Genomic DNA, 20,646 nt, shown 5'->3' on the forward strand with positions numbered 1-20,646 from the left:
AAAATAAAATTATAGGTTACTCGCGCAGAATCTATTGATGGTACCCTAATATGTTTACCTATGTGTATAATGTGTTGCATATCTTTCATTTATGATTGATTCTCATATTTTATTATAGCAGCGTTATAAATAGCAATCTAAAAGTTAATCATCAAATCTTGCGTTTTGATCAATTTTCTACTAAATTCAATCTGTAAACAGTTGTTCCACGCAAAATTATCAAACGTTTTACGTAATTCCATCTGTTTTAACAAACCGCGGGCGAGATGTATGTATTTTTTTAAATGTTATCATTATCATTTGTCAAAAAGTCAAAAACACGTGGGAATACAAGTAATTGTTAAGACAATATAAACGTTTTAATTAACACAGACCCGTGGTGAACGTTACAAAGGTAATTTACTTTACACAAAATTATTAAGTGTTCAGTTGTTTTGTCGGTTTTTCCGAGTCATAACCTCACATTTTTGTTGTCATTTTGTGATTTGAATCGTTTAAAGATGCCGAAAGTACGATCAACGGGGGGCGCGCCCCGAAAACAGGGTTTTAATAAATCAAACCATTCCATGAACCCAGAAAGACCCAAAGAAGGGTTAAAGGGCGTCGCGAAAGTGCGCTCGAAATCAACCATCAAGAGATTGCAAATGTACAGAAATTTTAAGGCAAAGCGTGATAGAACTGGAAAGATATTAACTCCTGCGCCCTTCCAGGTGAGTCTCAGTTCCAAAAAAAAATATTAAATTGTCATATTTTAATTTGTTAAGGGTTGGTTGCCCTCAGGAGCACAAGCTAGAGTAGAACCTAATCAGAAATGGTTTGGAAACAGCCGTGTCATATCTCAGAATGCTTTGCAAAAGTTTCAAGAAGAACTGGGTGCTGCTGTTAAGAATCCATATCAGATGGTGATGAAACCCACAACTCTCCCAATAACATTGTTAAATGAAAAAGCTAAAAATGCCAGAGTTCATTTGTTAGACACTGAGAGTTTTGAAAGTGTTTTTGGTCCTAAGAAAAGCAGGAAAAGGCCAAATGTAGCTGTTAAAGGATTAGATGAATTGTCACAGTTGGTTCAAGAGAGGCATGATAAATATAGTGATGAGAAAGATTCAAACATTGTAAGGGATAATGGAGGTGTCAAGGATCTACCTAGAGATTGGGTAATGGCTGCAGGACAGTCAAAAAGGATCTGGAATGAATTATATAAAGTGGTGGACAGTTCTGATGTTCTGTTGCAAGTCTTGGATGCTAGAGATCCTATGGGGACAAGATCTGCCCATTTGGAGAAATATTTAAAAACAGAAAAACCTCACAAGCATTTGATTTTTATTTTGAACAAAGTTGATTTGGTACCAACTTGGGCTACTCAGCGCTGGGTAGCCATCTTGAGTAAAGAATACCCAACAATTGCATTTCATGCCAGCATGATGCATCCTTTTGGTAAAGGAGCTTTGATTAATATCTTGAGGCAGTTTGGTAAGTAATAAAATGTGTTTCAAAGCAAATCTATTTATTGATTTTCAGCCAAGTTACACATAGATAAAAAACAAATATCTGTGGGTTTTATTGGGTATCCTAATGTAGGGAAGTCATCTATTATTAACACATTGAGGAGTAAAAAAGTGTGTAAGGTAGCCCCCATAGCTGGTGAAACTAAAGTCTGGCAGTACATCACACTGATGAGAAGAATTTATTTGATTGATTGTCCTGGTGTAGTCTATCCTTCTGCTGAAACAGACATTGAAAAAGTATTAAAAGGAGTTGTTAGAGTAGAACTTGTCAATAATCCTGAAGACTATATTGAAGCTGTTTTGGAGCGTGTGAGGAAAGATTATTTAATAAAAACTTATAAAGTAGAAGAGTGGACTAGCGCCATTGATTTCTTGGAGAAATTAGCCTATAGAATGGGAAAACTACTGAAGAAAGGAGAACCTGACATTGGAATTGTTGCAAGAATTATTTTGAATGATTGGCAAAGAGGAAAATTACCATTTTATTGTTGTCCACCGGGATTTGAAAAACCTTTGAGTGCAAAAGAAGAAGAAACTGATTTAAATGTTGTTCAAGATTTTAGCAAGATTAAAGTTGGGCTAACTTATGAAGGAGAAGATGTCAAAGAGTTGGAACCTATTGAGAACATAGAAAAAGCTGTAGATGAACTGATTGAGAATGAAGAAAATGAGAGTGGAGAGAATGGAGAAGATGAAGAGAAAGAGGATGAAGACAGTGTAAAGGAAGATGATGGTGAAAAAAATGGAGATGATATGGACTCTGATGATTCTTCTGACATCAGTACCATTTATTCAGATATGGAAGATATGAAAGAAAAGGAATATGCTTTGTCAGCAAGTGGGCCATTTACTGTGGAACATCTTTCAAAGAAGAAAATCAAAAGGAAAGGCCGAAAGAGTGAGGAGAGTGGTCCTCAAGTAAAGAAATTAACAAGTAGACAAAGAAGAGCCATGGAAAGAGCCCAAAAGCGCAAGAAAATTGGAAGCAACTTTTACGAAGTTTCTAACGTCAAAAATAGAAGCTATAGACCAAAAAAGAAACAGAATGCTGTTTAATTTATTTTTAATAAATATAAAAGTTGCGTTATTACTGTTTTTTTATTTAAACAAAAGTGAGAAATTAAATTTCCACGGTAACTTTTACGTCGTTATGTTGGTCATTCTAAGTCGTACCAGCTGACGTTTGTGGTAACAATACGATGATTCATATTTATATTTAATTGTGAAATCAGTCAAAAACGGTCGAAAATGTTTTCAAGCGGTCCGAATTACACAAAATTAAAAACTAATTTGCGTTTGGTGATTGCCAGGCTAAAACTCTTAGAAAAGAAGAAAACGGAACTAACAGAAAAATCCCGACGGGAAATCGCAAATTTCATTAGCGATGGAAAAATAGAAAGGGCAAAAATAAGGGTGGAATTTATTATAAGGTAACTGCACGATCTTCCCCATTATAACCGTTTGTTAACAATAAATTCTGTAGAGAAGACTATTTAGTAGAAGCAATGGAAATTGTTGAAATGTACTGTGATTTGCTGTTGGCTCGGTTTGGCTTAATCACAAACATAAAAGAACTGGACGACGGCATCGCCGAGGCGGTCTCTAGTTTAATTTGGGTGGCGCCCAGACTGCAATCTGACTGTCAAGTAAGTGGAAACTGTGCCCCCCTGATTTGGTTCAACATCTTTTTTAATTTCAGGAATTGAAAGTTATTGCTGATCTGTTGACAGCAAAGTATGGTCACAACTATGCTGAAGCATGCAGAATTGAGTCAATTGAGACCATCAGTGAGAAGTTAAAACACAAACTTTCTATTCAGAGCCCTGCAAAACTTTTAGTTGAAAAATATGTCATTGAGATTGCTAGATCTTACAATATTCCATATGAGCCTGACCCACAAATCATGGAATTGGAGAAAGGTAGTCACAGACTTGATTAAAATTTGAATTATGTCTTCATATTTTAGGAAAAGATGCTATGTTGATAGATCTGTCAGACAGGAACAATCTTGGGGGTGGTGGTGGTGGTAGTGGTGGAATGCCTGCCCCACCCGGTTTTTATGGTTATCCACAACCACCTCCCTTGCCAGCCATGACCATGATGGATACACCTCCACCCCCTTTCAGTTATCCAGTAATATTAATTTGGTGAAAAATTTGCAAAAGTAATTATTTGTGTTTATTTTTAGCCCCTAAAAGATCAAAACTGGAATGCACCTGGTTCACCTTCTGCACCCCCACCAGCATTTTCCTACAACATACCCCCAGGTGATGAAGGAAAAGAAAGCAATACTGACTTTATGGTAAATATTGCATCACAAATATTTCCAAAACTCATTTCCTATAGAATATAGAATTGAGTAGAAAAATTGTCACAACTGAAAAGGTTTCAGCTTATTAAGGGGGAGTAGGTTTGGTGGAAGTAAATTAATTTTGATAATACAAAATTTTAACTCAGATATTATTTACCACATTTTGTTTTCTTTGTGTTTATTATCTTTGTGCTTCTAGGGTAGTTTACCAACTTATAGCATGGTCTGTCCCCGTAATAATTTGCAGGTAATGCTTTTTTTTATTATTTCCCTTAAGTAAAATAAGCTGAAACACAATCTCGCAACGCCGTCTATATTCGCAAAGAAAAAATATTCAGTGTTACCTATTTATTTTAGGACGACAAAGTTCCTCCTGACGATAATTTACAGGTAAACCACTTAACTAGCTTCATAGCTATATCACATTAGACAACCAGAAGTGGGATTTATATGTTTGTTGTATCGACTAATTTCCGACTTCGTTATTTAATAGCTAGCGCAAGTTATTAACACAAAAAGCTGCCACAACTTGCTTTTATTCTAACTGAACACTAATCGGTCAACTTTGAGAGTCTCAGACGAAAATTTATTGTTCTTTATTCGCAGAACAATGACGAGCCGCAAAAACCCACCCCAAAAGACAAACTAAACGAGGGTGGTTATAATCTCCCCGACTTGCCTTCAGTCCCGTCAAATGCGCCCGCCGCATCAGACACTGCTTCAGACGATATAGATTTCGACGATCTGACCCGGAGGTTCAACGAGTTAAAAAAGAAGTATTAAGCTTGGCTTAAATGTGATGGGTAAACTAGGTGCACAAGATAGCTATTTATAAATAACTAAACAATAAATAACCGTTAACGCCTAAAAGTAAAAGTACGCAATGTAGATAATATTATATTTTATATCATATTAAGTCATACAAGATAATTATATTCGAATACCTTTTGTTCAGTCTCTTAGAGTTTGTACCTGACACCCGCCTCTCCAGTACTTTTCCCTAGATATTCCAACGTGAAGGTGCACCCTGCAGGTTCGTCGGGAACCTTCCCGTCAACCGCCATTTTGGCGCTGTTGACGTACAGAACGTTGAGATGTTTGTTTCCCCAAGTCAGTGCGGTGATTTGAGACGTGGGCATTTCAATTTTCTTCAACATCGATCCGGTCCTCGGATCAATTTTTAAGACCGCCGAGCCGTAAATCACCGCCAGCCACAAGTTGCCATCTTTGTCTATGGTCAACCCGTCGGGCTTGCCGCTGATGCAGTTGTCTTCAAATTTAAAAACAATCTTCCTGTTGCTGATCTCCCCGTTTTCCCCGTCGTAATCGAATTCGTAAATCCCAGGGAACAAAGTGTCGACGTAGTACATCTTGTTCAGTTCCGTATCAAAAGCGATCCCGTTGGAAATTCCAATTTCCTTCAGGTGCCTCTTCACTTTGCCTTGAGTAAAACTGTACAGAGAGCCCCTGCCGGGAATTGCTTCGCCGGTGTCGTCTTGGCCTCCCATGGTCCCCGCCCACAAGCGTCCAAACGGATCCACTTTTCCTCCATTTAATCTGTTGGTGCTCAGTTCTGGTTGTCTGTCGACTTCCTTAACGGTGTGGCAGCTGCAGACGCTCTTGCTAACCCCGTCCCATCGAAGTATGACGACTTTGCGGCCGAGCCCTGCGACAAACTGGTCGTCCTTGCCTTCAACCGGAAACGCAAACGCCAGAGGTTCATCTCCTGGAAGATCGACTTGCCCAAGAAAACTCTAAAAGAGTGGACCTCGCTCACCTACTCTGGCTTTCGTAACGATTCCCGTGGCAGGTCTGTACCTGTAAATGGTCGACTGAGGGACGTCCACGTAGTACAGATTTTGGGTGTCGCTGTCCCAATGGGCTCTGGTACCCACTTCTAGGTTGTCCCCGATCGGATTGATTACCACCATGGTTGTGACACTTGCGACATCTGTCATAAATCAATCCCAACCGATAACACTCGTTTATCTTTTTTTGTTTTGTTATTGGAGATGACCTTCTCGAGGTCAATTAAAGATAAAACTGTTTTTGACAATTATCTCTTTATTGGCAAACAAAGATAAGACGATTACACTTTGACGTTAACCCCGGGGAACCCTTTAGCTCCTACTCCGGTGACCCTGTAAACCGCCCCGTGTTTGGGTGGCGGCAGTTCGACCCCGTCCACGGTGAACGCTGCTGTTGTGACGTACAACTCGTCCAAGTTGGGACCCCCGAAAGCGACAGACGTCACCTGTCAACAAAACTAAAAACCGTCCTGTCAAGACAAATCGGTCTTACTTGTTGGGCCGGGATTTTGATCGTTTGCAGCAGGGTCTCCGGCTTGCGGGGGTCTATTTTGATGACTCTGTGGCCGTTGAAGATCGCCACCCAGAGATTCCCGTCGGTGTCGATCGCCATCCCGTCGGGGAACCCGGGGATGTCGTGCTTGTCCAACGTAAAAACAGCTCTCCCATTCGCTGGAAGCCACAAATTAGCCCCAATTTATTGCGTCAAAGTGTCGTACATAGACTGCCGTGTTTCAAGTCCACATCGTACTCCTCCACTGTCCGTTTCGGTGAGTCGATGTAGTAAAACTTTCCCAGGTCGGGGTTCCACGCCAGGCCGTTGGAGATGCTGATGTGACTCAAGTGTTTCTTCAGTTGATGGTCGGGTCCCAGACTGAACAATCCTCCCTTGTTGGGTTTGACGTGTCCGTAGACCGGCTCTCCTCCCATTGTTCCCGCCCAGAGTCGACCCGTGGGGTCGCACTTTCCGTCGTTAAACCTGTTGTCCAGGGTGTCAGACTGGTCGTCCACTTCCCCTAATTTTGTAATTTCCGAAACTTGGTGGTGTTCGCCGTCCCATTTGATCGTGGCCAGGTGGCGCCCCAAACTGATCAAAAACTTGTTCCTGTGGCCTTCCACGGGGATTATCAAGGACACGGTGTCGGTCCCTGAAATAAAAACACGAAGCGGTGTCACCAACGTCCTGTCATGTGCAAATAAAATGATTTCTCAAAAATGTAGTTTTCTTTTACTTTAGGCTAGAAACTTGTCAATCCCTCCTGGTACAGTCTGTTTATTTATTTTTTCCCTACAGGTTAGAAATGTGGGCTGTGGATACCTCATTTGAGGTGAGAAAATTCAACTTTCTCGCTAAGGTAAGAAAGTTAATCATGAAATGTTTATGGTAAAACTGTACCAAAATACAAATGTCAAAAGTGTCAAAAGTGAAATAAGTTATTGATAAATGAAAGCCAATTTAATAAAGCAAGTTGGTAGATCAATCATATATGTAATCTGGAAAATAAACAGATAAGCTAGGTAGGTACTACAACTTCTGTTTATATCAAATTTTCGAACAAACGTCAAATCTTCAAATGCGATGACAAGTTAATTAAACAAATAACCCAGCCTACTATTAAATTCTCAAAATTTTCGTTTTAATCAAGAACATAACAATCTTTTTTTGACTTTTTTCAACGAAGTTGTGCCGGTAGGAAAAAAAATTGTATTCAAACCTTGTTAAGAAAGTGCCCTTGCAGACCTTGGGCACTTTGCGTGCGGTCTGCAAGAAAGCACTTTCTTACCTTGGTTTGAAATATACTACTTTTTTATATGTCAATACAGGTTGCTGTCAAATATGTATTTGTCTGAACAGATTAGTTTAAGAATTGTCATCGTTAATAGCAAGGGTGTGGTTATCTCTAGATAAAAATCGCTTCCGCAGTGCAAAAAATCATCCCGGGCGCCCTAAATCATGTCACGCCACTCACCGATGACAGCTTTGGTGTGTTTCTTCGTGGCGGGAACGTATCTGTGGATGGACTTGCGGAAAATGTCCACGAAGTAGAGACTTTGAGAGGGTGCGTCCCAATGGGGGCCCTCTCCAAGCTCAGTGCTCTCGGTGACGCGCTCAACCGTCGGTGCCATTTTGTCACAACTAATCCGTTCGTAATTCACTGAACGATCCACGCTCGTTAACTGAACTGACCCTGAACCAGCTGCGGCTAATCCGTTTATGTCCGGATCCCCAGATACGCGCTATCAGAAATTTATGCACAAAATGTCAACACGGATCGGGTTAGGTGATAATTGGACAATTCTGCTTTATTTGAGTAAATGTTTACAGTCTAAAATTAGCCGCTGGTAGGCCTTTAGAACCCGTGCCGGTTATCACGTAGGTGGCACCATGATCCGGTGGGGGATACTCGATCCCGTCGGTCGTGAGTTTCGCGGTGGTGACGTAGAGCTGGTCCAGGTCGGGGCCTCCCCAAGCGGCGGATGTCACCTGAAAAATATTGTATTTCACGCAAGAACTACAAACATCGGAGTTGTTTACTTGATGCGCTGGGAGTTTGATGCTCTCGAGGAGAGTTTCCGGTTTTCGGGGGTCGATTTTGATGATTCTGTCGCCACCGAAAATCGCGATCCACAGGTTGCCGTCGGTGTCGATGGTCATCCCGTCGGGACCCCCCGGAATATCCGCCTTCTTCAGGGTGAAGATATTTTTACAATTCGCTATAACTCCCAAATTAAATTGCGATTTAGTTGTTTGTACGCACGAAACTCACAGATTTTTGCGTTTTCCATGTCGAAGTCGTACTGGTTGACGACGCCTTTGTGAGTGTCAATGTAGTAGAACTGTTTATTGTCAAGACTCCAAGCTAGACCGTTGGAGATTCCCACTTTTGACAGTTGAGTTTTCACTTTCTTGCCGGGCCCAATGCTGACCAGAGAACCCTTGTGGGGCTCCACGTATCCGTTGACGGGTTGCGGCCCCATCGAACCTGCCCACAGACGCCCCGAAGCGTCACATTTCGCGTCGTTAAATCTATTGTTTAGGGTGTTTGGGGTGTTGTCGATCTCGTAGATCTTCTCGACGTTGCTTACGGATTCACTTTCACCGTCCCACGTTAGTAGGACCAAATCGCGACCAATAGAGACGGCGAATTTGTTCTTTTCGCCTTCCACAGGAACGATAAACGAGACGTGATTAGTTCCTGCAATTGGACGACTCTCATTTTGTTTCGCTCAAGACTTCCACGTTACTTACCGATTGTAGCTTTGGTGTGTTTCTTTGTCGCTGGGACGTATCTGTGGATGGATTTTCCGTAAATATCGACAAAGTAGAGACTCTGCCTTGCGACATCCCAGTGGGGACCTTCCCCGAGCTCTACACTGTCCACCACTCTTTGCACTTTTGGCGCCATTTCTCCTGCAAATTACCAGTCCAGATTAGTTTTTATTTGTTAAAAATGCAACAACAAAAAACGTGCAGATGAACTTGATGGTTCAGATATTTCTGTGATTTCAAATCGATGTCGTGATGCAATTGTCGCAGTTAATGGTTTCTCGGTGCATAATTTCCGTCGCGTGCATGATGCAAGTTTTTATTTGTTTGTCCAAACGTGAATATTTGACTTATTTGAATTTTGACAAATTCAGTTTTTACAGCGTGATGTAGCCAACTGACGGTCTTTAGTTGAAAAATAATTCAAAAATTTTCTGACGTGTCTCGGGTATTTAGCAATTGTAAGATTGGTGCAAAGCGGCACTCAAAGCAAAGTGTAGCATTATAACGATTTGAAATTTTTTACCAGTCGCCGCTGCTATGACAAAGGACACTAATAAAATCATCCTGCAACTGTTGTTTTACGTCGAGAGAAATTTTTTGTCAGTATGTAATAACTAATAGTTATATTTACCCTACAATTTTTGTAATGTTTTGTCGACGATGCACGATGCTCGAGCTTAGACTGTAAAAGTTTTTATGTGGAAATTTGTATGGGTTGCATTACCGCGGTTCAGTTGTGATTGTGAACACACTCCAACTAAAGGAGTTGGTACCGTTTACTCTTGTTTAATTAATTTCTCAACTTTATAATATTCATAAATATTTATGTCGCTTATAACTCTTAAAGTCATGTTGGTGCTCTTTTATTACTCTTTCATTGTTTAGTTTATTACAAAATTATAGTCATTACAATTAATTATGTCAACAAATTGTTTCAAATTTTACCTATAATTAATCTTTTCACCTTAGGTTTTTTAAGGTCAGAATTTAAAGCGGTAAATTTAATATTGCATTATTACTCTTATCACAACAATGCGATGTCCTTGTTTTCGTCTAAAGCTGAAAAATAATCGTTTTTATGTTCAAAAATGCGTTTCATGTGAATCAAAATTATCAAAAAAATCAGTCACATGATATCCAAAATCCAAAAAAAGAGAATAGAAATGTAGTACATGTATGGCAAAAATCTAAAGAGCATCTTTTCATCCTTCGTTTAATTATTATTGCTCTCGCTGAGTCCCATGGCATATATGTTTTTTTTTACTCCCGTGGACTAAAAGTGCTACTTTACTCTGTCTTTTGAGGGACTAAAATAACGCTTTATGTTTCTAACAACGTAGGTGGCTGTGCGCTGTGCTATGACGTTAGAAACATTTATAATAACCCTGTATAAAGGTCGTGCAAAAAATATATTTCTTAATAAAATTTAGGTATAGATGTCAACGTAGGTGTATATTGTATATAATAAAAATGAACAAATTGCTATGTAAAAAAACTCACAAATAAGAAAAAGCAAATATTTTCTTCTTTATTGTACTTTGTGGCATCAACTTTATCCTTCAGACCGCGCAGTTTACGTACTGATCATGTGACTGACCAGGATGACTAGATATTGATTAAACGTGAGCTGTTCTACAACAGAAATAAGTATGTAATTTCCAATTGATCTTTAATTTACGAGAAAATATAGCTAAGTTATTGAAACACAGAAAAAGTTAGTATATCTCAAGCTAAATTTTGATTTATCCAGTGCGATCACATTATCATCATCATAAGATTCATAAGTCATAACGTATAATGTCTTCTTCTGCAAGACACTTTTCCACAACACCTTCCTTTTCAAATCCGGCAAATATAATAAAAATAAAGACATTCTCATTATTTAATAGAAATATGTAGGTACTTATTTAATAATAATAAATAAATCCGGCCGTTATGACGTGCCTCCATTTTTTTTTATAATAATAGAATGTAAATAGTGAGCTTGAAAAAATATCGTTATATTGCACTAATATCATGCGTTCAAATGAAAATCTGGACTTGAGTAGGCGTTGAAAAAAGTAAACAGTGTAAAGTTTGAATTTCCCGCCGTTTGACACGAATGACATTTGTTTATGTTTAATCGGCACAAAATTGAACATGTTTGTTTTTAGATATTTGCTTCGAGAATAGGAATCATTAGTTATTCTATTTTTAATGTAAAACATTGAGAAAGAAAGAAAAAAACAGAAAGATTTTTTGTTTATAAATTTTAGGTTAGCTGTCAACATGCTGTTAATTTACATTTTCAAAAAGCAAAACAATTGACGATTTCCAGCGCCTTCCAAGCCCAGGATTAGGATTTCATTTGAACGCCCGATATAAAGTCTTTCAAAAGTGCTTACTTACTTAGGTATACCTACTCACCGGTTTGTAAAATATCATTTTATCATTTTATTTATCATAAATCAATTGATGCTCAAATATCCTATAGTAGGATACAATTAAATATCCAAAGGGGTAAAGTTACCTATACGAAATGAATATTAAACAAAGCGAAAGAAACATCTTTTACAACAAAAACAACAAAGGGACTGACATCTTTTATGCATGTTCACAAATGTAAATTATATGAGAAGCCAAAGATAACTTACGGCCCATAATTTCTAAATTTCACAACTGGACTTTTTTCAGTATTTAACATTGTTGAAATGATGATAGTCGAATCACGAAAATCACGAAACTTGCTTGGGAACATTGTTATAAAACACTTACTAAACTTACTTATATTTAGATCTAACTTATTTTTATTGCACCATTCAGCAAGAGTATCTAAGCGAATGTTGGAGTTTCACAAGCTTTAGGTTCAGAAATATTTTCGGATATTTTTAAATCATTCACACAAGTATAGGCTGCGATTTTTTTCTTTTTAATCAACAACAATAAGAAATGAATAAATAAAGAGCGTTTAAACTTTGTTTCCCTTAACGAACGGCATAGTTTCGTTAGATATTAAACCATATACATATGTATGTCAAACGTCATTTATTCGGCGTGTATTTTTTTGCAAAAAACTTCTTTTTAGAACTAACCAATAACAGTTTTATTACGTTACGATGTTTTATTAGTGAATTTGAAAAAACTCAAGCGTGCCATGGAAAACAATGACAATGTCAAAGGGATAATGTCATTTAAATATTTCGGTCGTACCTACTTCCACTGTCATTGTCATTGTTTTCCACGGTGCGCTTGATTTTTTTTTCAAATTCATTAATAAAACATCGTAACGTAAAATACCTACAGGGTGTTTTCGAAGTTGAGGCGTTCGTTTTAACATGTGATAGTATGCAATTATGCATTGTTTTAAAGAGTTTTAGCCAAAATTACGTTTGTAAAATGTATACGGCAATGAAGATACCATAAGTTAATTTTTTTGAAATTTTTGAAACCGGTCCTGCTCTGCTCAAATTTGCACTGAATTGTCAGAAATTAGAATTGACAAAAAAAAAATTCAAATGAGTATGGACGTTAATCAAAAATACTGTCAGAGTGACTGTCATCTAATTAGTGGAAATGGGTTATCATTACGAAAATAATGAGCTCACAGATATGTTGCTAATGTATGCGCAATGTTATCAGAATACGGCTGCGGCGTCCAGAGTACGCAAAGCGATTTCCGGAAAGACACCATTCTGGGCCACGTCATTTATTAATCTAGTACAGTGGGGAAATAGACTAAGAAGATTTAGGCGAAAATTCTTAAGAATAATGTATAGTACCTCCTGTTACAAGAAACGCCTCAACTTCGAAAACCCCCTGTATTTTTTTTTAATTTTCTCGAATTTTTATTGTACAAAAGTTATTGAAATCAGAAAAAAATTCTCTACCTCTTCTAATAAAAACAAATAAATATATGTTTCCATTTAAAAGTGACACTTATTTGACATAACAGTTTGATGTTGGAAAAAATAAAAAATTAAGCCGTTTTGTAGTATTTTTTTAACCATTGTATTGCTTTTTTTGTTTATTAAAATATTTAACAGAGCTACGGTTTGGGGCGTTTTTTAGGAAACAGCCTGTATATTTTCAATTAATAATTTAATTAATATAAATAAAAGTGAGGTTATATACACAAAGTATTTCACGAGTGATAATGAGCAAGACGGAATTGGAAATGCAACCCACAATACAGTTGCAGAGCAAACCTGGGTATTGCATTTTCAATTCCGTCGGGCTCATTATCACTCGTGAAATACCCTGCATATCTGAAGGAGATTTCAATAGGTACATACTATCTAAAAAAATGATCTTACAAACAAACGGAAACAGAAAATCGCACCCTGCTTAACATTTTTTTTTTAATACTCCTTATAATAAACATTAACGGCTCTGGACTCGAGCCTTGTACAACACCGCTATTAGATTTACAACAAAATGGTGAATGGTTTGTGTATTAACTTGAACTTAAGCTTAACTATTCGTGAATACCTCATAAAAATCTGTTTGGTAATTCTTTAGTTATAAGCGAACAAGGGATAGATATGTACATACAAATTTTACCTTTAAGAAGGATTTAAGAAAGATTCATCTGAACGAAAATTCAATTCGGGAAGAAAAGAAATGTTATAACAGACCATAAATGACGACTTTAAGCAAATAATATTTATTTATTTAGTTTATTTAATTTACTCTGGAAGCACTTATTTATTTTACAACAAGAGATATAATTGATAGTGTAAATTAGTAACACCGAATAGATTTGTAGAAAACATTACAATATATTTTTTACAACTGAAAATTACTTGCTGGCAGTCCTTTAGCTCCACTTCCGGTGATGACATAAGTAGCCCCGTGGTGCGGGGGCGGCAATACCACACCATCAACGGTAAACGAGGCCGTAGTGACGTAAATCTGATCTAAATTCGGTCCTCCAAACGCCACAGATGTAACCTAAGAAAATACATTTACAATTGTCATTTTAATTCCACCAAGTAGGTACCTGTTTAGAAGGAATCGGAATAGTATCTAACAAAGTCTCCGGCCTGCGAGGGTCGATTTTAATCACACGAAACCCATTAAAAATGGCGATCCACAAATTCCCATCTGTATCAATCGTCATTCCATCTAGAGCTCCAGTGATGTTGTGCTTTTTCAAGCTAAAAACAATCTGAAGATTTGCTAAAAACGCAAACTTTAGACGGTGTCAAACAAAAGACTTGACTCTCACATATGGTGCCGCTGGTAATGTCAAAATCGTACTCTTCAACCGTTCCCTTCGGGGTGTCAATGTAGTAGAATTTTTTGTGGTCGAGGCTCCAAGCCATACCATTCGAGATGCCAACTCCCGTGAGGTGCGTCTTGACTCCTTCTTGTTTGCTTAAACTGTAGAGACTCCCTTTGTTGGGTTTCACGTGACCGTTGGCCGGCTCCCCGCCCATTGTCCCTAAAAGAGCGACAATTTACAAATCTTGGAAAAACTGATGGAGCAGTGCACCAGCCCAGAGTCTCCCAGAAGCGTCACATTTCCCATCGTTAAATCTGTTATCCAGAGTTTCCGGAGTGTTGTCAACTTGACAAATCATTTCCATATTCGACACGCTCTCACTTTCTCCATCCCAAGTGACAATCGCCAAAGTCCGTCCAATACTGATGAGGAATTTGTTTTTTTGTCCTTCGACCGGGATAATAAACGTGACGTGATTGGTTCCTACACACACTTGGTCCTTAAAATGTTGTTTGTTAAATTGACACTCACCAATGACAGCTTTTGTGAGTCTCTCAGTGCTGGGATTGTACTTGTAGATTGCTTTGCCGAAGATGTCGACGAAATAGAGGCTTTGGGTGGCGACGTCCCAGTGAGGTCCCTCACCTAACTCGACGCTCTCCGTGATCTTCTCGACTTTTGCGGGCATCGTGGATGACGATAAAGACGCAAAGACTGTCGAGAGCAACGCCCAAGACTCGACGTAATAAAATGAGCGCTTCAGATGAGTCAAACTAGCAATTACAGCAAAATTGAATGTTTAAACATGCTGGGATACTAATCGATGGTGGTAATATCGTCGTCCTTGGCTAATTCCGCACCTCTGTTGTTCTCATCAGCTGTTAAACGCTTTATTACCATTTTTTATTATTATTTACAGCGTGGGCGCAGTAATTTTAAGTGTGAACAGTTTATTGGAGCAATTAAGCGCAACTGCAAATGAAGGAAATTTCCAGTCTGGGTCACAAGCAGTGGTTGATTTTCCACGTACAAGATAACACCACTTTATTAATAAATAGAGCTTATCTCTTCGTTACAAAACATGTTTCCATCGTCATTTTAAACAGTCGGATCAAATATTTACAAATCGGAAATTCGCCGCAGGTAGACCTTTCGCCCCGACGTTTCGGATCCTGTACAGAGCTCCGTTGTCAGGGGGAGGGAGGTCTTCGTCGTCGATCTTGTAGGCCCCAGTGGTGACGTAGAGCTCGTCCAAATCGGGCCCCCCGAAAGTCAACGAGGTGACCTAAACGGACAACTCTACAAACAACCCTGCGGTGGACGCGCAAGTACCTGCTTGACGGGCATCTCGACGGTGGCCAAGAGCGTCTCGGGCCTCCTGGGGTCGACCTTGATGATTTTTCCGCCGTTGAAGATCGCCACCCACAAGTTGCCGTCGGCGTCGATGGTCATACCGTCGGCTATCCCGCTGACGTCGTGTTTGCTTAGAGTGAAAATCGGTCGACAGTTGGCTGGAAAATTCCGCTCAGTCACATGCCACACTGACTCACTCTAGTTACAAATGGTCCCCGAGGTGACGTCGAGGTCGTATCTGTCCACGGTCCCTTTGGCGGAGTCGATGAAGTACATGGCTTGGAGGGCGGCGTCGAAAGCCATCCCGTTGGAGATGCGCAAGTGGCTCACGTGGCTCTTGACGTTCCTCTCGGCGTCCAGACTGTAGAGGGTGCCTTTGGGGGGGTACCCCAGCGGGGTCTGCGCTCGGGTGTTGAGGGTCCCGGCCCAGAGCCGCCCCGAAGGGTCGCACTTGCCGTCGTTGAACCTGTTGTCGACGAAGACGCGCGACTCCTCCACTTCAGCCAGCTTCTCGATCACGCGGACGTCTTCGGTCTCGCTGTTCCAGAAGATCCGCACGATTTCCCGACCCAAAGAGACAACGAACTGGTTTTTCTCGTCCTGGACCGGTATGATGAAGGACACCAAGTTGAGGCCCACCGACGCTTTGGTCAGCTTCTTCGTCGAGGGGGTGTATTTGTAAATCGCCATTCCCAGGATGTCCACGTAGAACAGGCTTTGGGACTCGATGTCCCAGTGCGGGGATTCGCCCAGCTTCACGCTGTCCGTTAATCTCTCGATTTCTGACATCTTGCACCTCTGCACTACACTTTACTCGCAGGTTCCGAGTTCAACTAAAACGAAAATGCTATCATTCTATTTAAATGTGATTTCGATTGGTGCGACCTTGGGGGTTCAATTACTTCGGAAAATGGACGCTGAGTCGAGGGTCGAGGTGGGCTCAGTTTTTCCAAAAACGTACAAATTACGCTGCTAGCAAATGAAATTTTTTTTTATTTAAATGTTTGTTCGAGATAACAAAATCAAACAATAAACAAACACCGATAAACTAGCAATTACACTAATTGATGATAATTATATTATTTTTAATTATGAAAAATATGTAGCCAAAATTTTCCATTACCTACCTTTTAAGGGGCTATTCGAGACACAAATTTAAAAAAAATCGTTAAAGAATCCAAAATATGTCACTATGGTTATACAGGGTGTATCCGAATTTGACCAACAAACTCTCAGGGTAGATGCTATGATCAAAAATAAGCATAAAACTCTTAACACATATGGGGTCAAAAATGCTTAGTTTGCAAGATAATCGACTAAAAAGTTCTACCAACAAAAGGATCGGGTGGAATTTTTTGATGAAACGTACAAAAATAAAAAGAAACTATGTACAATTTATTGTCAAAATTTCGCCTCCCTGTTCAATGCACAGATAACCCCATAAAATCCAAGGAATTCAAATTGTAATTGTTAGGTTTTTGTTGATTATCTCGCAAACTAAGCGTTTTTGACCCCATTTGTTTTAAGAGTTTTATGTTTATTTTTGATCATAGAATATGCCCTGAAAGTTTGCCGGTCGAATTCGGATACACCCTGTAGATGTGTCGTTAAGTTGGCACTACAAGGAAAAGTAGGCGCGCTTATAAGGTATCTGAAATTTATGACAGATTTCTCAATAAAGTATACACAGTCGGTATACAGTTCAATCATAAATTTTACGCGACCTTGAGTTTGACAATCTACATCTAAAATGTTTTTACCATAGATCTTTGTTTCCAAAATAGATCAAAATATAGCGTTTTGAAAAACAAAATCTCCATTAAAACCATAGATACCAATTTTTTCCCCTTTTTTTCATTTTTTTCCTGGATTAAAGTTAGTTAATTTTCAAAATGCCTCCACTCTCTTAATACGTATATTTGTTTATTTTCTCACTATATTTTCTTCTTTTTGGTACCGCCTGGAAACGTATTCGTTTCTTTTTTTGAGATGATCCGAACTGCTGAAATCGATGCGGCCATTTTGGATTTTTTTTTCACAGATCTGGCCAATAAGAAACGTGGTTGAAATTTTATTTGGTTACAAAATTTTGGAGATCCTGTCAAAACATTTATAAAGTCATAGACAAAACGTCGCCAGTAACAGGTTTTCTGGTTTAAAAATAAAATCCCCATCAGAAGGGATAAAATATCTTGCGCTAAAGTCACTAGATATCTAGTGACTTTATCTTGCGCTAGAGCTAGACTACAACGCCCCCCCAAGCAGTTTATCTAATTCAGCTGAACGCTGACCCCTGGGAAACCTCTAGCACCGACCCCTGTGACCCTGTAAGTGGCGCCATTGCCAGGTGGTGCTGGTTTCAGTCCCTCAAATTCGATGGCGCCAGTAGTGACGCACAGTTCGTCCAGATTTGCTCCTACGAAAGCATTTCAACAATTTCCAGTAAAACTTCCGGTTCGCTTCCGTAAATTTTCAAAACTTTGCTGCCTCCAAAAACCGCCACCTTTAAATTACCATCGGTGTCAATTGCCATTCCATTGGGAAAACCTTCTATGTTATGTTTCTTCAAACTCGCCTGTTAACTGTAACAACTAATTACCCTCGCACCTTTTTACAGCGATTAACTTACAAATGGCCCCATTAGTGACGTCAAAATCGAATTGGTCAATTATGCCAGTCAGGGTATCAGCGTAATACATTTTTTGCGATCGAAAGAGTAGAATGTCCCCTTTGGAGACATTTTGTCCAACCCTTCTTCAACACTCCCGTGCGTTCCTAAAAACGTCTTTTCTGTTTTTCTCTGGTTCAGATTTATTCTTACCAGTCCAGAGACGTCCAACTGGATCACATTTCCTGACCGTTCCAGGCGAATTATCCACGATACACAGCGTCTCAGTTATACTCACCGTGTCACCAGAAACTGGTCCTTCTTCCCCTCGACCGGTATGACAAAAGATTCTTGTTTTGGAGCTAGACAACACAAATTGAGGCACAAGTGAAATTCACTTAAAGATTTCGTTATTCATGGAATATTACCTACTGAAGCCTTGCAGAGTTGGCCAGTAGCGGGGGTGTATTTTAGTAGGTTTTTTCTAAATATGTCGACGAAGTAGAGATTTTGAGTGGTGGCGTCCCAGTGGGAGCCTTCACCTAGAATGCAGCTGTCCGAACGCATTCTATTCTCGGAGTCATTACGTTTGCATATCTGCTGTTGTGTCGTACCTTGCTATGAGTACATATGTAAATAACACAAGGTCGCCAATACAACACGATATTTGCCGGTTATTGATAATTGTTATTGTTGTCATGTATAAATGAAGAGTGAGAGAGAAGATCACAATTTGGCAAAAGTTGCAATAACTACTCTTCGGTGAGAGTCGCTCTGCTAAAAAATGTAATTAAATATTTCACGTTGTTGTTGGATCGGTTCACGTAATAGATAAGTGCGTTTTGATAGATTTATCGAATTGGTGTATGTGGGTTGATAACATTTTATTAAAAACAAAAAGTTAAATTTTTGTAATGTTGTCACTATCAGTTGTTGCTTGTTTTAACTGATTTATTCCTATCTCAAATCTGAACTTGTGGAACAAAAGTCACGTTTCCAAAATCTTTTAAAATTGATTATCTGAAATAATTGTTTACATTTAAAAATTCGAGATAATAGTTATCAAGGCAGCAATTGTTGTTCGTTATGTAGAACGGAAGACAAATGAATATAATGTAAAGCATGCAGTTCTAAGGGTCAGATTTTGACTTTTATGTAAAATATTTGGTAATTGTTCACTTTAACTACTTCTGGAATTTTCGCGATTTTTCTGGCTAGACAGCCTCAGGACGTCCTCCTACATCGTTTCCCACCAGTCAAACCTTGTGCAAATGAAAATTTTCCTTACCCTTTAGTTATACTAAGACTTGACGCGACCTTGACGCGACCTTGAAACACAACAAGAGAGAAAAAAAGGCATTTGCACAAGGTTTGAATGGTGGAACACGATCTAGGAGGACGCTCTGAGGCTGTCTAGCCAGAAAAAACGCGAAAATTCCAGAAGTAGTTAAAGTGAACAATTACCAAATATTTAACGCTTGAAGTTCTTTCACTTCTTTTTGACTGTTGTCTGTGAAGTCCTCGATGGTCCACGGCTTCAATACAGCAGTCTCTAAATAGTCAAAACAATGGCCCAAATTGTTCAACTAAATTTGCTTTGGTCTTCGTATTCTCCCGATTCGAATCTCATAGAAAACATTTGGAATAATATTGACCTTCAACTGTTTGAAGGAGTTCAATAACTATAGGTACGGAATTTTCGCATCTATTCAAAGGTCGTTTAGAGTGGCGCGTGTTTGTGCTGTACCTGACCTTTGACCGAGCACTCGGTCCATTTTCTGATACTTCCACGTAAAATTTTCATTATTCACTTCAAAATTCAACTAAGGATTATGAACAGTAAATTTTCATAAAATTTGGGGTGCTACTGGGAAACAACGTGTCCTGATGCAAAAGGACCTTGAGTTAGCGTGATCCCGAACCCGCGATCATTCAGCAAACCATTCAGGGATGCGGTTCATAATGGGTTTATTTTTAATTCTATCCAAGTGAAATGACGGTACGCAAATCGAGTGGAGAGAGCCATAGGTGGAGCTTGTTCAAAGGGCGGGCCCTGCAGGCTAGCAAAAACGTCCGCCATTTTACTCTGGACAATCTCACAAGTTCGAATAAATTTGGAACCGCTTAAATATTGGGTAATAATTTCGTTATTTCGCTTTTTTGGAGGCTTTTTTAAAATAGGGATCCTAATTTAACTACTTATTAAATATTTCGTGTAATTGATAGGTAATTGTAATTGATAAATATAAATTGTCACAAATGCTTCAAATGACCTTACATTTGACCCGATCGAGCCGCCTGTGGACACTTCTACACCTAGGACTTGAAGTATTTCTAATCAGGTTACAAAAAAAAGCCACTTCAACCGTTTCTATGGAAATACACAAAGGCGTGATTTTTGACTGCTTCAAGATATACGGTGCGATCAATTAAAAAATAAATCGAGTCGGCGTGTTACCTATGGCAACCCATGCTATAGCATAGGCTCCAAAGCAAACTCGATTTATTTTTTAAATGATCGCTCGGTATAAAGTCCATTCAAAAATTAAAAAACCACCACCTGTTGCTTTAGGTTGGTAAAATT

The 20,646-nt window shown here is 39.1% G+C and overlaps 4 protein-coding genes and 1 pseudogene across 12 annotated transcripts; 2 read left to right on the plus strand and 3 right to left on the minus strand.

Annotated features, from left to right (window-relative positions):
- Nucleotides 1-114: 114 nt before the first annotated feature.
- Ns2 (nucleostemin 2) lies at nucleotides 115-2,595 on the plus strand. The gene is made up of 4 exons (XM_069048105.1): nucleotides 115-394; nucleotides 501-710; nucleotides 765-1,473; nucleotides 1,522-2,595. The coding sequence occupies exons 2-4, from the start codon at nucleotides 501-503 to the stop codon at nucleotides 2,562-2,564; spliced, it is 1,962 nt and encodes a 653-aa protein (XP_068904206.1). The 5' UTR covers nucleotides 115-394; the 3' UTR covers nucleotides 2,565-2,595.
- Nucleotides 2,596-2,653: 58 nt separating this feature from the next.
- Nucleotides 2,654-4,776, plus strand: Ist1 (IST1-like protein). Of its 5 annotated transcripts, none has more exons than XM_069048117.1 (8): nucleotides 2,654-2,938; nucleotides 2,992-3,154; nucleotides 3,208-3,427; nucleotides 3,475-3,641; nucleotides 3,697-3,810; nucleotides 4,019-4,066; nucleotides 4,177-4,209; nucleotides 4,426-4,776. In XM_069048117.1, exons 1-8 carry the CDS (start codon nucleotides 2,757-2,759, stop codon nucleotides 4,600-4,602), a joined length of 1,104 nt encoding a protein of 367 aa, XP_068904218.1. In that variant the 5' UTR covers nucleotides 2,654-2,756; the 3' UTR covers nucleotides 4,603-4,776. The 5 variants fall into 5 exon arrangements, with proteins under 5 accessions (XP_068904218.1, XP_068904219.1, XP_068904221.1 ...); XM_069048118.1 differs by having other exon boundaries at nucleotides 3,481-3,641; XM_069048120.1 differs by lacking the exon at nucleotides 4,177-4,209.
- Nucleotides 4,704-7,894, minus strand: LOC138131238 (uncharacterized; annotated as a pseudogene).
- An 11-nt stretch (nucleotides 7,895-7,905) lies between these two features.
- Nucleotides 7,906-14,974, minus strand: LOC138130292 (uncharacterized). The gene is made up of 10 exons (XM_069046726.1): nucleotides 14,633-14,974; nucleotides 14,372-14,584; nucleotides 14,105-14,320; nucleotides 13,877-14,055; nucleotides 13,664-13,827; nucleotides 9,422-9,468; nucleotides 8,878-9,039; nucleotides 8,396-8,824; nucleotides 8,164-8,342; nucleotides 7,906-8,112 (listed from the first exon to the last, which is right to left on the minus strand). Exons 1-10 carry the CDS (start codon nucleotides 14,787-14,789, stop codon nucleotides 7,948-7,950), a joined length of 1,911 nt encoding a protein of 636 aa, XP_068902827.1. The 5' UTR covers nucleotides 14,790-14,974; the 3' UTR covers nucleotides 7,906-7,947.
- Nucleotides 14,975-15,128: 154 nt separating this feature from the next.
- On the minus strand, nucleotides 15,129-18,675 carry LOC138131228 (regucalcin-like). Of its 5 annotated transcripts, none has more exons than XM_069048130.1 (6): nucleotides 18,491-18,675; nucleotides 18,361-18,424; nucleotides 18,084-18,229; nucleotides 15,661-18,036; nucleotides 15,434-15,612; nucleotides 15,129-15,386 (listed from the first exon to the last, which is right to left on the minus strand). In XM_069048130.1, the coding sequence occupies exons 4-6, from the start codon at nucleotides 16,241-16,243 to the stop codon at nucleotides 15,213-15,215; spliced, it is 936 nt and encodes a 311-aa protein (XP_068904231.1). In that variant the 5' UTR covers nucleotides 16,244-18,036; nucleotides 18,084-18,229; nucleotides 18,361-18,424; nucleotides 18,491-18,675; the 3' UTR covers nucleotides 15,129-15,212. The 5 variants fall into 5 exon arrangements, with proteins under 5 accessions (XP_068904231.1, XP_068904228.1, XP_068904230.1 ...); XM_069048127.1 differs by having other exon boundaries at nucleotides 18,276-18,424; XM_069048129.1 differs by having other exon boundaries at nucleotides 15,661-16,287; nucleotides 16,340-18,036; nucleotides 18,084-18,424.
- Between the last annotated feature and the right edge of the window lie 1,971 nt (nucleotides 18,676-20,646).

Source organism: Tenebrio molitor, chromosome 5 (assembly GCF_963966145.1).
Source record: "Tenebrio molitor chromosome 5, icTenMoli1.1, whole genome shotgun sequence".
NCBI classification, from domain to species: domain Eukaryota; kingdom Metazoa; phylum Arthropoda; class Insecta; order Coleoptera; family Tenebrionidae; genus Tenebrio; species Tenebrio molitor.